This window comes from Lichenostomus cassidix, chromosome 3 (genome assembly GCF_008360975.1).
Source record: "Lichenostomus cassidix isolate B80296 chromosome 3, HeHo_3.0, whole genome shotgun sequence".
NCBI classification, from domain to species: domain Eukaryota; kingdom Metazoa; phylum Chordata; class Aves; order Passeriformes; family Meliphagidae; genus Lichenostomus; species Lichenostomus cassidix.
Genome location: NC_139483.1, coordinates 35,421,032 through 35,437,133, shown reverse-complemented (window position 1 = coordinate 35,437,133; position 16,102 = coordinate 35,421,032). Strand labels below are relative to the sequence as shown.

Genomic DNA, 16,102 nt, shown 5'->3' with positions numbered 1-16,102 from the left:
AGAAGTGGTTGAGCTTGTAAAGTCCTGTGGTGTAGGAGTATTCCCTGTAACAGGTTATGCAGCTAGAAAACTAAAACTGCTGAAGTGGGAAGAATGCAGTGGGGAATAGGGATTCTCACTCGGATCTGATGACTTTCGGGTGTCCAAAAAAGGCTTGTGTCAATTCTTATGGTACTAGAAGTTAATTCAGCTCCCTGTTAGGTTAATAAAGACCTGTGAACAAAAGCCCTCAAATTCCTCTTTATTGCACATGATTTATTCCTTAGTTCTGCCATATTTAGACTGCAATAGAGAGTACAGGTGGTATTGACTGTCAGGCTTGTGAATCTGCTGTCTCAACTTCTGATTTCCCTGGATGACAGGAATGCTACAGATGTATCAATGCATTTTTAAGGTGTTGAGCGTGATTTAGCAGTCCCAAACAAGGTGGCTCATGCTGAACACCAAGTTTGCTGTATCAGCCCCCTAGCAAACCCTTATGTTAGAGTCATGGCAGTGTTGTGGTTGGAGAGCAATACACTGAGGTGTTTCCCCTATGTAGGCACTCAACATACTCATGTGCTTGCTTGTTTCAGTTTTGACTTTTCAAAGGGACACAAACTGAAAAGGCAAGTGCTATTACCAGCTGTAAACGTTGCCTTCTCCCCTCTTTGGCTGAAAATAAGTCACGCCTCTAATGGCTTAACAAACAAGGGTAGAAGGGAAAAAATATTTTTCCTTTGTGTTTACTTTGTGCTTTTTACAGCTCTGACTGCTGTCAGTGTCATTGTTTCCCCTTTATTGTCCAGTAATTTCCCCTCTTGTCCACATGGGTCTTTCCCACAACAGAGGAGAGAAAAACAACTACAAAAAGTAGGAAAACACTATTGTAAAAGCAAAGAAAGAGGGAGTCTGCCTATGTTGTGGGCAGGTGGAAGGTCATAACTCGTTTTCACAAATGAAGCAGCGATGAAGGTGATAAGGAGTCTTTAAACTTTTCAGCATTAGCTCAACTCATGGAAAAAGCAGAGTTTTTGGCTAAATTTCATACTGCCCCGGTGGTAGCCTTTTGCTGATGGCTTTTCTGTCTCCTAGGACCAGATTGTCAGCAGCTGTAAGCAGCACTTTCAAAGTTCAGCACACAGATTTTCCAATGAGTTTAGCCTGCTGGCTGCGATTCTTATTTTGAAAATCCAGTTCAGATCAGTGCAGATAGCTTGAAAACTCTTCCAAAGTTGTATCTATTTCTGCAAGGACCCAGGGTGAGCCAGCTCTTTTGTCAAGTCTCTCTTGAGAAGTACTTGGAGCTATTTTTTGTGCTGTATGGAGGTCCATCAGTTGGCAGGCTGATGCTGAATGAAGCAAATATTGATTAGATTTTTTTTTGAGCTATAACAATCATGAAAAAAACAAACCCTTGTTTTTCCTGCCTCTTGTCTCCACAAAATTTGCATTCAATCCTTCCTTCCTTCCCTCCCCCTCTCCCTCCCCCCCCTTTTTGTCACCATTGTGATCCCCTTCCATTCTTAGTGTCCCATAGAGAAAGAGTGTGCTTAGTGTGCTTCTTCCTGCATTTACTCTTTGTCTTATTATTTGTTCTCTAGTTTTGGTGGGGCTTGTTTTGGTTTGGTTTTTTGGGGGGTTGGTTGTTTTTGTGGGTTTTTTTGTTTTGTTGTTTTTTTTCCAGCCTGTGTCCAGGATCCTTCACATGCAGATATTTCCCATACAGCTACCTAAAGCTCTTAGATCTGGTGTCCAAGGCTGCAAGGATCCTCTTGTGGCTGCTCAGGCTATCACAGCCAAAGAATTCTGAGCTTCCCATGAGGAAGACCTTGGGGGGCTGTATAGGGCATGCTTTCACTTTGACTTCCCTAGAGGAGTCCTTGAGCAACAGTCCCTATAGGTGACTGCCCCTAAACTTGGTCTGCTGCTCAGCTCATCTGCTGTACTGAAGGAAAATGGCTCACCTTCCCCAGCTGGGGAAAATCCATGCTTCAGACTAGTTCTGGTCAGCAAGCATATTCTCCCTGCCCCTGACTTCACCTGCCTGAGGAAGGTGCCTGTGAGAAGATAGCTTCTATCTAGGAAGATGTTTTATTCTTTTAGAGCCTGAAAGCTTGGTAAGACTGGGGGTGAGGGACAGAGGAGGGTAGGAGGGTGAGCCTCTGGGCACATTCAGAGCAGAGGAGAGAGCTGTGGTTCAAACCTGATTTTGCATTTCACTCTGAGGGAGCCAGATGTCCCCCTTACTCCTTGAGAAGCACTCAGTGCTACTCCATAAAGTTGGAAGCAAAGCTGATGCTCCCTTATGTGCAACATGAGGCTTTGCAGAGGTTTTACACAAGCACAGAAAGTCCTAGTGGGTTTGGCTCAAACAGCCAAATAATCTCTTACAGCGTCTATCCAAGCACTTGCATTTTTCACCTACTCTTATTGCTTGTATTCTTTGGCATTTGCAGACCAAGCTGTAAATAAGGTTTGACATAATCTTCCTTCTTTCCAGTGTGTGGTGTTTTGGGAGTTTGTTTTTTGAACAATCCCTCAGCCTCCCCCCATGTTTTCTAAAAGATCCTGAGACAGGAGAGAATGGATGGGGTGGAAATATCCAGCATTATTTGGGATTGTATCTGACTTCAGCTACTTCATTAATCCAGCATTCTTGTCATTATGATGCACTTTCTCCTGGACACTCTCCTGGAATTGCTGTACTTCTAGCAGTCAGGATTTCACCAAGACCAGCAAAGACACATAGGCAAGAACTCTGATGGCTGATGCATTCTGCATTTTGTTAAGTTAGAGAGGGCGAACAAGAAACTCTTTGTTCCTTTGCCTAGATTGGGGAAATAAAATTGTTTTTGTGAAGGAAAGTCTTTCCCCTGTTTAGAAAAATATGTCCACTTGAAATAAGAAGAGAAAAAGATTTTTAAAATTTCATATATTCAGGCCTCCCCACAGGTAAAAAGAGCTCATCTTATATCAACTTCTTTAAATGTTTGCTCAAGTCCTGTCAGCTCTCCCTACTCAGATTATTGTTGTGGAACTAGGAGATCCACATTCTGTAAATAGCCAGCAAATGCTTTTTTGATAAATTATTACATTGTCAATAATAAATCAGTGCCTTTTTGGGCAGTGAGGGGAGTGTGTGAGAAAAAAGGCTGCATTTCTACCCAGTGTCTTTCTTGTTTTTCAATGGCCGTGAACACTTACTGCCAACACCACACTCTGTGTTCCCTTAAATGCCTGAAGCAAAGGGTTTCCAGCTGTAGCAGGTGCTTGAAATTTTCACCTATTCCTTCTCAATTGCATGAAGAATTTCAGGAATAATTTCTTCAGGGGCAGGGTTGTTAAGCATTGGAATGGGCCGCCTAGGGATGTGGCAGAGTCACCATTCTTGGAGGTGTTCAAGAAACAACTGGCTGTGGCACTTAGTGCTGTGGTTTTGTTGACAAGGTGATTTGTCAAAGGTTGAAGTTGATGATCTTAGAGGTCTTTTCCAATGATTGTGTGATTCTCCTAGGAGGCTGCAGTATTTTGTTTAGCAGGATCAGCAGTGTGAGCCTGCAGACTCTCCCTGATCTGCAACTGCTGCTGAGGTAAGCATATAACTGACTGAAGCTACCAGGCTTGCAAGAAATTTATTGATGAGATCAGTAAGTCAAGAGCTACAAATAACTTTTAAAAGCCTGCAAGAAACAAGCTGAGGTCTACAGACTAAATGCTGGTCAAAACTAAGTGATGTTAAGAATGAAGTTGCTCATGAACATTTCATTTATAAAGCCCTAAGAAGCTTATCTCAACAGATCCATCAACAGCCTGGATCATAACCAAATTTCTCTATTCAAATTCTCCACCACATCATTTTCATTGTGTGCCAGCCGTGCGCTGTAACGGTAGCTGTGTGGTCAGCCGGCTGTGACCTGTCACCTGACCCACCACAGGAAATACAGACCAGGTTGTTGCTAATGCTCCTTCTTTGCCCACTGCAGTAAGAGCAAAGTGTGCTTCTGGCCCTCATCCTACTTTGGAAACCAATGCTTGTGCAGTGCTTATTTCTCTTAAGGTTTGAACAATGAAAAGAATTAAAAAAAAAAAAATTGTATCCCACAGATTTACTATTGCTGCTGGTTTTGTTGGAAAACAAAGGAAACCTGCAGGGTTCAAAATGCAAACCTGGGAAGGCATCATGTTGTCCCAGTGCAGTTTACAGTCAAATTACCACAGAGGACCGCAGCTGTCAGTTTTGTGTTAGGGAAGTCTATGCAATTACTGTCTTGAAGGCTTTATAACTTATTGAAGGGTACAATAACTTGAATTTTGTAGGACGTCTTATTGTGTGGCTTTAAGTCAGAGTGTGTGCTACACACACCCACACACACCTGTTTTTGTGGGGAGGTGGGGTAAGAAGATGTGCCAGTCTTTCAGGTTGGAACTTTTTTTGTTTTTCTTTTGTTATGTTTTGTTTTTCTTTTTCTCTGAGGGCTGTGCTCTTTCAATAATTTAATGCTTCTCCAAAATGCAACTTCAAACCTTACCATTATAGATTCAGGTGCTAGATCCTACATTAGCAAACTGCTAATTTGGAGATTGCTCTTCAGAACAATTTAGTCTTAATATGTACAGCTTGCTAGCCAGGGAAAAGTATCGCATCCACATATATACACAGACACACATTCACACACACACTTAAAACTAAAGTGTTTATTGCATGCTAATGTTACCATAATCAGTGCTGGCAAAGATGACCCTTCTCCATTGTGGTGTAACCAGACAAACACATAGTGTCTTGGAATTCCTTCAGTCTCAGCCAGGTGCTGCCTATTTGAAGGATCCCCAGTCTGGGAACTGGTATCACTGTGCTGAACAACAATACGTTCACTGTAGCAATGTAAACACAGCCAAAATTCAAAACCCCAGGTGTGCAAAGAATTTCAGTATAGAAGACTTTGTGAGAGATTTTTGTTTGAGATTTAATCAACACACACACCTCTACTTCTTTCCTTAAATGATCATTACAAGCCTTGGGAAAGGACTGTTATTGAACAAACTTAGATGCTTGGCTTCTGTCCTCACCATTGTTGTTGCTGGCAGACATACTGAAATGATGCAGTGCATTTAAAGAAGGCCAAATATATCCTCCCTGGCATGTAGAGGAAGTTTCCACAGAAGTCATACAAAAGAAAACACTGAGTGTAGAGATCCATTCCGCTGTGTCTGTGCAATGTTCATCCAAATGGCTTACTTGTGAGAAAATAAATAGTGCCTTCTAACACCTTTCAGCTAAGAAAACAGGGCGATGGTTGGGTTTAAAGGACGAGGTATGGGAACACTCCTCATGGCCAGATGTGGTCTGTGACAGTCCATCAACACTTGCTTTAGTTGTCATCTTCAGTTTTCTGTGCGTCAGGGTGAGCAATCAGCTATCCTGTAAGCAGAAGAAAATAGGCACTTAATATCCTGGCAGAGATGGTCAATAAAAGCATGAGCCTTTAGAAGTATAAACTTTATGGGTGACAGTAACACACATCAGACCAATATCCTGCCCTGGCCTGGACTCCTGTATTTGTCAGAATACTAATTGTTGTGAGTCTAACATGGAGCTCTGAACTGTGCAGTGCAAGGGTACAACAAGCACAGAACGTGGCCAGATACCCACCATGCTATTTTAGTGATTTTCAAAATCCAACCCCTAAAAAACACTTACTGACACCAAAACCCAAACTCCCAGGCACAGTGTCACAGTAAATGTGTACTGCAGTATCTATGTGTGATTTAGCATTCTTCTGAAAGTAACTCTCGTGCAAGAAGCAATGACAAATTTGAATGAAAAAGCATCCTGAAATCCATGAAATAAGCTTATGAGACTTCCACTGTAGCAGATTTTAAACTGTCTTGGCTTCTTGTGGAGCTCACCTCAGATTCTTGTCTTTCTGGGAGGGTTTCTATTCCATTGTGATCCTGTATATCTTGCGGGGCCTCAGCTTCTAGCTCTGTGTCAGCCTGCATGCTGGGCTTTTCATTCTCCCACTTTGCAAAGCCTTTGTTCTTCCCAGCTTTTCCATGGAATTTGGACTTCATTTTGGGGAAAGTATGGGAACCTGAATCATTCCAGCCTGGCTCATGCCAGAGTGGTTCTGTCTGTGTTGCTTGGCTGGTGGTCACCCGCTGCAGCCGCACAGAAATTTTTCGTGAAGAGCCAGTGACAAGGGTGATAGCTCTGCCATCAAGGTCCTGGTGTTCTGCAGCAACACTGGGAAATTCAAATACTTCATCTTGGACTGAAAGAGAGGGTGAAATTGTTTTGTTTAAGTATTTACTTCAAGATCTTTACAAAAAGGTAACAAGCCTGGGGGAGGATGGGGAGGTAACCCTTTATATGAAACAGTAGTATAATTATCAATATCCATGTGCTGCTTGGAAACTGTTTCTGACACCATTTGCACAGATTTCATTCCCTCACCATCTGCATGCTCAGGGGTAAGGCAGTGCTAGAATTGTGCCCTATGTCTCCTTGCTCCTAAGAGACAAAAAAAGGAGAAGTACAATTTCATTTCTTTTCAGCTGGGATAGAGGTGCCAGTAGGGAGGATAGGGAGCCTCAGACAGGACACTAAGGCCATCATCGGGGAAAAGGATGTTGTAATCTGAGGACTGAACACAAGCTGTAGTGCAGTGAAAAGCACAGGTACTGGTCTGTGTGTTGATACAAAGGAAAAATTAAAAATGGCAAGGACACTGGCCATTAGAGAGGATTTATAGGAATGGTTTAAAATAGGAGAAAAACTGCTCTCACCTGGAGGCAGAGATGGACTACTAGGCAGAGAGCCATGGTTGCTGCCCACTGAAGTTCCTCTGGAAAATTTCCTGCATGCCAGCACAAGCAGGTCTCTGCATTGCTTGTGACAGTTGGCACCACAGTCTGTAAAGAAAGGAATTGTCAGGTCACCAAATGGAAAGCCACAACTGTCTGGTAATCCCTCAGGCTATTAGCAGGCAGATACCAAGGAAGGACTTTGAAGGAACAAAAAGTTTGACAGAAGGTGTGAAGGGAATTACAGAAATGAACAATTTGGTGTGAAGGGCATTACAAAAAATGGATAATATCCATGACAGCCATTAATAGAAAAATGGCAGCAGAAGATAAGAGGGAAGATGATATTTTAATCATAAAATAGTCTCAAGAAAGAGATGTGGAATTACCAACATGATCTTGTGTATGCCATGCATAAAACTTCTGTTCTACTGCATGAGTCCCCCTTAGAGGGGGGTTACTTATTTGGATAGCTTTTATTTGACTCATTAGAGCTCATTATAGTAAACATGTTTGGTTACAAGACACCAGAGCATCCATATCCTGAGCCTCTGGAAGGACTGCTGGAGGTCAGTGTAGAATACTGTAGGTTAAAACTAGTGTAAGTAACTCAGTAAGGAACATTAGCACATGAATGAGCTCTGTTGGAAGGGTATCATCCACCCAGATTAAACTTGCTGAGTACCTGGCCAAGCCTCTGCTGGGATTTGCATCGCTGTGGATACATCATCACTTGGTACATTTATCTGAAGTGTGGCTGTAGTAGGGATCTTATCATCAAGAAAGGGCTGAAGGGTGGAGGATGTGCCCCAAACACAATTTCTCCCTCCTCTGTGTCCTTTTTAATTGTTTGAAAATTCCCATCTCCCATGTGTTGCTGCTCCATAGCCCAACATTTTGTTCTAGGTGAGCATTGCCAAGGTGCTGCATTTACAACTCTGCTGTAAGAGCCTCTGTGCTCAGGGCAGCAGCTCTGGCATGATGGTGAGAGTTCTGGTTTCTGCCAACACCCTGTTCATATAACTAATACAGCAGTACATGCCCAGCTCTGGTTTTCTCTGCCTCAAAGGTAACACTACCCCTCAGATATAATAAAGATATTTCTTGAAGTGGAGGGCTCCTTCTATCACTTGCAGACTATGTAGCTCGGGTAAGCAGCCGGCCTGAAAGGAGAGATTCCCTCTCCCTGCTGTGTCAGAGCACAGTGTCAGAGGTTCAAACAGAAGATGACAGCTCTGTGCTCAGAGGCAGAGTTCATCCCCAATGGGTGTCACACTCCAGTGATGCTGGAACAGAGCAGCTGCTAGCTGCTGCAGCGAAAGGCAGGCACCCTCACACTTGTTGGCCACTGTAAGATCTGAGCAAGCAGCTCTGCTCGCTTAATTTCATGCCTCATTGCCTATAACTTTGACTTTACAGCACCACTTTTGCTCAGTCTCCACTGGACCTCTTCTACAGGCAGTGATGCAGGACAGAAGCTCAACTTTCAGATCTCAAATTGAGTTTATAGGTTGGTGTGACAAAACTTTACCTTCCCTCATCCTGCCAGTAAAACTATAGACTGCAACCAGCATTTTCAAAGCTTCTAAGATGACAGTAGTCAACAGTATCAGAATTAGACATTTTCATTTAGCCATGGACATTTCCCCCATCCCTCTCTGAGGAAGAGGGGTTTGTGGGTGGAGAGCGACAGGAATATGGTGTATTTCAAAAAACAATACTGTGAGTTCTTCATCCTTCTCCTTTGAGTCAGAGTAAGACTATGGGAAAAGAGTACATATGTGAATGTTCCCCTGTGAATAACTGAGAGGTAGCTACAGCTGTGAAAATCAACAATGCCCTTCAGCCAGAGCTGGGCTGCTTGAGAAATAAATAGGTCCAGGATTTTAAAACCAATGAGGACCACTACAATATCCCTTTTGGTCTGACCTGCTTAATATAGTGCAAGTACTGCTTAAGAAATTAAATATTTTATGAAGGCAAAGGAGAGGGATGTAAGAGCTCTAGGATTTTTTATAAGTTGAATGTCTAGAGAATATCTTGCAATTGGATTTGCTGGGCAGTCTAGGAATTAAATATTTCTTTATTTCTACCTCAGTCACTATAATTGCAAAGTTAGTGTGCTTCACTACACGCACATGCATGTACACGACAAACAGTGTCACTAGCAGGTTTTTTCCTGACCTGAGTCTCAGGGGATATATTTCAGGATGTCTCAGTGTTAGAATGAGAGCTCTTGGTTTTCCAAGATGCAAGGCCTTTATTGCTAGAAAGTGACAGCTCATGGAGTCAGTGGCTGCTTTGGACATTTATCTCACAGAATCTGTGTGTTCCTCTGGGGTGGTATTTTCTCTAATGCAGTGAGACTTCATAGTGTACCAGCAGTCACTGCTCACAGAGAGTACCAAATGTAGATGCAAGATGTGTTTGAACATAGGACATTTTAGTTAAAGGTATGGTTGACTGGCTTGTATTAAAACCCACCACCCATAGCTTGAAAAAAATCCATGCAATATTTATTTACCTTTGCATTTGTAGCCTTGTTTGATTATACCCCAGAGCTGCAAAGAAAGACAAAAGAACGTCAAGGAATCAGAAAAGAAATCTGGAAGGAAAACAAGGTCACAATGAGGAAGTACCAATGGCTACAAAAGCACAAACAGGATACAACTGCTCTTAACACCCTTCCTGTCAGGCAGACCTCCCCCTCTAATTGTGATAAGAGTTGTGTGGCTTCTCCCTTACTTCTGCTACTTATTAGTAGTGATGGAACTACCATTAGAAGAGAAGGAGAGACACAGATGATATTTGCTTCCAGGAATGGATGAAAAATTGCCACCATACCCAGCTTAGTGAAAATAGCCAAGCAGATTCTGCTTCTAGGCTCCCTTAATGTTGTCTGCAGGAGAATTTCCAGTGTACCTCCATTCTCCAGATTCATCAATGACCCGCAAAACATTCAAACACAGCAGAAGAAAACACCACTGGGGATAAAAACTAGGTTCTTGGATCCCATACTGGTTCCCAGCACACCTAGCCATAGCAATCTGATTTGTGCACCTGCCTTTTCCCATTTAAAAAACCCCCAAAACAGTCAAAGAGTGAAACAGGCAGAAAAGCCACTAAATTACATCTTTGCCTTCCCTCAAAAGCTGTTCTTGTTGAAGTACACTTGTAACTACCAAATGCTAAACTTCCAAGGGCCAGTGGGTGGTCCCACTTTTGGGAAGCTTTCACTGCCACACGAGCAGGACTGCTTGGAAACAGGGAAACTCCCTAACAAATTGTTTTCTATACACTCAGAAACACTGTATCTACAGCCACAGCTTTATAAAAACAAGCATTTCCACTCTGAGAGGCAGTGAGAGGAAGGGGCAATTTTTCTAACTCTAGCATAAAAGGAAAAAAATTGGGGACTCTGGTGTTTACCCTGAACTCATTCACCAAGGAGGGTCAGCACATCCAGGCAGTTGAAACTGCATGTGGCTCCTCACCAGATTTATAAGTATCCACGAACAGAGAGCAGGGAGTCATTAAAGAAAGGTTCATAAGGAAGAGATTGAGAACATTCAGATTACAAAGGAAAATGTAAAATAAACAGAATGGAAAGATTCCAGGTGAAAAAAAACATCCCATACACTGCACAAAAGAAATGACAAGGAAAAATGGGGGTCTGGAGAAAGCAAAAATAGGTTAGACAGGGTAGAAGAACAGCGAACAAAAGGACAACAGTGGAAGCTGGATCCATAGAAGTCCTGCTGCTTATTTTTTCTTGATAAAGCTGTATATGTGCACAGTGAACACAGTTGCTGTGCCCAGGCAGCAACAGTAGAGCACCCAGTCCCCCTTGAAAGAGCAGCAATGACCTATTTTCCCAGATCTCTTTTACAGGATCACTGTAAGAGACATGAATTGTTACTTATTTCGTTTAAGCTCTATTCTGTTCCCACTGAGGACCTTTCTCCTCACTCCTCACCTTTTTATCTCTGTACCTTTCTCCCACTTAAATTTGGTTGTGGTTACACACCGCAGTGAAAGCTTAGCTGAAGTGTCATGTCATGAATTCTGACCTAAAGCTTTGAACGTGTCTGACACAGCTTTGCTGCAAAGCTGGCTTGAGCCAGCTCCAAGGTAAGAGGATCTGTGCAAATTCAAGTTCTAAACTCAGCAGGATGGCTGGTCACCTACCCTGCCATGTGGTGCAACTCAAGCTGTGGGACGGAACTGTGACTGGTCATGGGCATATCAACTTTGTGCTGCTTAATGGCATTAGGTTTGAGCTTGACCTTCAAAGTTCGTATCGTTTTAATAACTGTGTGCATTGTACTGTCATGTCAATTCATCCTGCTGCATGGTCAGTGCACATTATTTTGACTGTGAATCACTGCATCAGTTTGAAATTAGGTTTCCACCCGTGGATGAGTAGCACTGAAATGCAAACAAATAAGCAGCAGATTCTGCAGTTGGTTCCTGTCCTACCGGTCCAACTCATCCACAGAACAATGCCAGTAACTTCAGTAAGCTGGCAGGAAAAATGACTTTCTTTCCATTTCCTGTACAACCCCTTACTCATTTGTATCCTTGCACTGGATATTATCAGGGAGACATGAAAAATCCAACAGTGGCCAATTAGAAAATTGATGAAGGAGAAAAATATCTGCTATAGAGGATGTTTCAGGGCAGTCCTCAGGCCTTGCTTTGCTGTGGAAGCCTTTCGAACATGCACTGAGTGTCACGAACACAATGACATCTTCCCAAGGCAGGCTGGAACAATAGGCTGTGGCTGGTGGCTGTCCCTGCCCCTGGAAGTGCTGGAGCTGTCAGCTGGAGAGCCCCCCCAGCATGCTCCTGCGTCAGCACTGACCATGGCACCTCCACAGCTTTTGCAGCTCCAGCGGAAATAGGTGGAATTCCTGCTTCCCCATGGCGTTAATCAGCGGCAGAGGCTGCGATAGGGACTTCAAACATCTGAACAGAACTGACACGTTCTGAAAGAAGTGAGTGGAAGATGGGAGCATGGGCTAGAGCAGGAACACTAGAGCTGGTCTGAAAGGGGGCATGTTTTTGTGCTTAGCAGTGCTGTTATTGTTGCTTTCAACCATGAAGAAATATTACTTATGGGCAAGGATCATGGAATAAAGTTACCCCGAGTGCAGAGGCAGATCTGTTCTGGAGAGCAGGGACAGGGTCTGAGTTCACAGCCTGTTATGTGAGCCACATGCAGACAGAGGACACAGCCCCTGCCCTAACTACTTTAGCTGTCTAAATGTGGACACTTGATTTCAGCCAAGTGCATCCATTAAAGTAACTTTTATATCATAGTAATTCTTTGTTCTTTACTATATTTGGGGTGAAGTGGGAAACTTAGAGAGAAGGTTTACAAGCAGCACAAATGTCTACAAAACCAATCCTTTCCCAGATATGTAGAGAGCACTCTAATAAGTGACATCTGGTAAGTTATGGCTAAGAGAAAAACCAATTAAAACCCCCTCCCACCTAATAAATTCTAAAAGTTCTTATTGTACAGAACTGCTGGAAGCACTTTTGATTTCTTTACCAAATTAGAAGATCTGTTAATTCAATAGAGAAAAAATTAGGGCTCTTACAGCCATTCAGAGAATTATGAATATATCTGTGTTGCCGTGTGCAACTTCCTGAGAAAGAATGGCTTTTGCTTCATCTACATCCTCTGTTCCAGACATCTATTTTCTCTCTAGCTTGTTTACATGGGAAATCAAGCCAAATTAAAGAACTTAAGATAAACCAAGCCAAACCATTCATATAGTCTCTATTATCCTTTAGCTAATGTAATTTTATTCCCCTCCCCACCCCCCATCCCAAAATTCTTACAAATAGTTTTTGGAAACTACTAAATCAAAACTGGATAGCACAGCTAACATGAGCAAATGTTTTGTGCTTCTGAATGCCATATTATTTGGCCAAGAGACTTTAACAATGTATGGAGCCAGTTTCACCCTGTATACTTTAAAGGGTAAAACTTGTTTCTAAGATATGCTATTATTAAAATCATACTTACAAATCCAGCACAGTGCTCGCAGAAAGTTGGTTTAAGATAGGTCATTTCCTGAAAGTTATGGATAAACCCTGGTCCCATTTTACACTGAAACTGGGATTTAGCTCTCAGAAAGTAAGCCATCATTTCTTCTTTGCTTATAAGACCATCTCTGTTAGGGACATAAAAAATAGATTTGTCACTGCTCATGGCACTGAAAAATTCAGAGTTTTCTTATTGCAGAAAGCATGCAGCACACAAAGCACATCCTTTGACAGAACTGCAACAGTCCTGGAAGGAAAAAAACCCTTAGAGCCTTTGGGATTCTTATCTTCCTTTAAAGAGTAACACTGAACTGACAGCATGAACCTTGTTATCTCACCTGCTAATGGTACCAGAGCACAGACCAGGCCATTACAGGAAGGAACTTGACTTAACTGCTCACACAAAACAAGTGGTTATGTCTCAGGCTGACCATCAGCCTTCACAGCCAAAGAAATTCCAGACTACAGGAACCATCAAGCCCAGCTGGCTAGGAAATCAATGTTACATATACCTTCTAGAATATTTGCTACTGCCTTTCTGCTACATGCATCAATTTTCCCTGTGCTGTACACAACTTATTTGGTTCATCAGTCTGATGCCTGGTCTTGTTAGAGCACCTTCACTGTAATTTCACAGTACTCTAGGGTTTTGACTCAGTCCCAGCAGGAATTCCTCATTAAGTTATTCATAAATGATTTTTAAAGTAACAGGTAAAACAGGACTCTAGCCTGGGTGGAATTAAAGAACTGACTACAGTATAAGAATTTAAATTATAACAGAATTCAGCCTTTGGTAATCTTGTCAGACAAAAGAAACTTGGGAGATGCCGTTTCTTCAATATTTGTATTTTCTACATTTTTAAATTAAGGAAAAGAAAATAACACCACAAATAAATCTCCAAGCTTACTGGTCTTTGTCCAGGACACAGAAAGAGTCCAAAAAGGGGAAGTTGGCAGCTATACTTTCAAAGTCTTCCTGAGAAATATAACCATCATGGTCATGATCGTAGTTCCTAAAGACAGACTGGGGGAAAAAAGATATTATTGCACTGTTACCTAGTCTATTCTGAATCTGTACCAGCCTCTTCAACATTAAAATTACATGTAACTTAATGTTCTATTCAGATGCTCTGCTGCATCTGTTTTATTTCTTTTATTTTTAATTGGTATTTCAATATGCATATCATTGAAAATGGCTAATTTTTAAAGAAAAGTTGACATCAGCATTTATCTAGTGATGATCCTCCACACACACAATTCTGCCCCACGTGATGACATATTCCCTTTGTTTCATTAAATATACTTCTTAATCATGGGGAGAAAAAAACCAAACAAAAACAATAGCAAGTTTCCCATGAGTATTTCAGATGCTTTTGGCTTTACTTTTCTTTTAGCTGGTCACCTCTACTCTGCCACAGTACTGTTTCAATCTAATTCGTTTACTAATATTTTGACACCCTGATCACAAGCACTTTGTGTCTAACAACCATTCCCTTCCATCAACACACCCTAATCCACCACTAAGTAAAAACAGACATGGGATCAAATTTAAAAGGTCTAATAAGTGATAGGTGCCCTCCTTAGCTGCTAAAGAGCTACTACATTCTGTCTTCCTCTTTGCAAAAATGCACAAGGGGTGTTAAAGTTACATGTGATACTGATGGGAAAAACACAGGAGTCAAAGTCAATGTGACTGTCTGAGAGGCACATAGTGAAGTACATACTCCTTCAGTAGATTTAAATTTTGTTGATAAAGACTTTAATATACTGAGACCCCTGAAAGGTATCTCTATTGTCTTGTATTAACATGATGAAACCCATTTCTATCAAATGTCTGTAACTGATGATGGGCAGACCTCAAAATGACATCATAAAGGACCTCAAACGCAAACCCAAGTAGTGTTCAACACTTTTTGTAAATAAAACAAATCCTAGAAGCACAACTCAAAGAAGCTAGCAAATAACAAATCTTGGCAAAGTGAAAACAGCTGTACAGAGTGGTGTGAGCCTTTTAGTAAGCTGTATCCATAAAAGACTCAAACCATGTTTTAATCCTGTCACACTCTACATCATATGTCCTGGACACAGCCAAAACTGTGGGATGGGGGACTGCAACTCCCTCAACCACAGGAACAAACATAACTCTCCACCCAGCACATTCTGGACAGATTAAGGAATTGTGACAGACTTCCTATTTAAACAAGCTATCAAAGAGAGGTTTGGATATGGAGTCATTTATATCAACACATATGGTGCTGACAAAAGCAATTCAGGAACATCATGGACACTTCTGGCATCCCACATTAAAAGAAAATTGAAGCTTTTTTTAAAGAGGGGCATGTACAAAAGGTAAACTACAAGATATATTTGAAGTCTGAGTGAGAGAACTGAAGACTTAGTTTAGGTTATCTTAACAACATAACTCAAATTGATGATCTGTAGCACAGACAAGATCAGAATTTAATAGTTCCTTCCAGACTTACTTACTAATTTGTAGAATGCAGAAGGAAATGTTCAGTCTCTCCAAAGGAATCTGGAGGTGTTTAATTTTGTTTACATTACCTAGCACAACACATCACCTTCCAAACTGAAGTTAGAAGATCCCAGCTATAATTCTGCATGACTTCATGTCCGCATTTTTAAAGTGACACCAAGACAAAGCTATCTTTACCATATGTAACATGCTCTGGGTAGTAAAATAGCAGCAAGTTGAAAAACAGAAACAGAGTTTCCAGAAAAGTTCATTAGACCTATTTATGTGTGAGACCTTGTTTCTGAGTAGATTTCTTTTCAGCTCTCTGTTACCAGACATGAACTATGTGGCTAGAGCTGCAAACTAAACTTTGCCCTTTGAATATATACTTGCTAGACAAACCTATTAAACAGGAGCCAGTTTTTGGATGCTCCTGAAAGTCTGCTCCTTTGCACCAAGAAACCCACTTACTATTCCCATTTCTGATTACAGGAATAAAATAAATATTTCTGAATGTATCAGTAATGGCTCAAATTTGCTACTGTATGTCTGAAATTCACCCCAGCCATAACAATGTCATGATAAGCTTGAAATTAATTATAATGACAATCATTACAATAATTTTCTTACAGCAGTATAACATTTCAATACTTACATCCACCAGTTTTCGTATGTGCTTGTTAATGACTGTAGGGTCAGGTTTTGGTACCACTCCAGATGCCCACTCCAGTGGCACTACTGGCTTGTTGGGGGTGGTCGGGGAGGTAGGCTGCTGAGAGATGGATC

The 16,102-nt window shown here is 41.7% G+C and overlaps 1 protein-coding gene across 3 annotated transcripts in view; it reads right to left on the bottom strand.

Annotated features, from left to right (window-relative positions):
• Positions 1–4,662: 4,662 nt before the first annotated feature.
• The window catches only part of RASGRP3 (RAS guanyl releasing protein 3), a 55,667-nt gene continuing 44,227 nt past the window's right edge, over positions 4,663–16,102 (bottom strand). For 2 of the 3 annotated variants that reach the window (XM_085055275.1, XM_085055274.1), the window contains exons 11-17: positions 15,972–16,088; positions 13,752–13,867; positions 12,824–12,971; positions 9,311–9,347; positions 6,769–6,894; positions 5,890–6,254; positions 4,663–5,401 (exon numbers count right to left, since the gene is read on the bottom strand). In XM_085055275.1, the coding sequence (XP_084911401.1) occupies positions 5,393–5,401; positions 5,890–6,254; positions 6,769–6,894; positions 9,311–9,347; positions 12,824–12,971; positions 13,752–13,867; positions 15,972–16,088 (918 nt within the window). In that variant the 3' untranslated portion in view covers positions 4,663–5,392. The remainder of the gene's footprint in view (positions 5,402–5,889; positions 6,255–6,768; positions 6,895–9,310; positions 9,348–12,823; positions 12,972–13,751; positions 13,868–15,971; positions 16,089–16,102) is intronic. The other variant, XM_085055276.1, reaches the window with a different exon arrangement.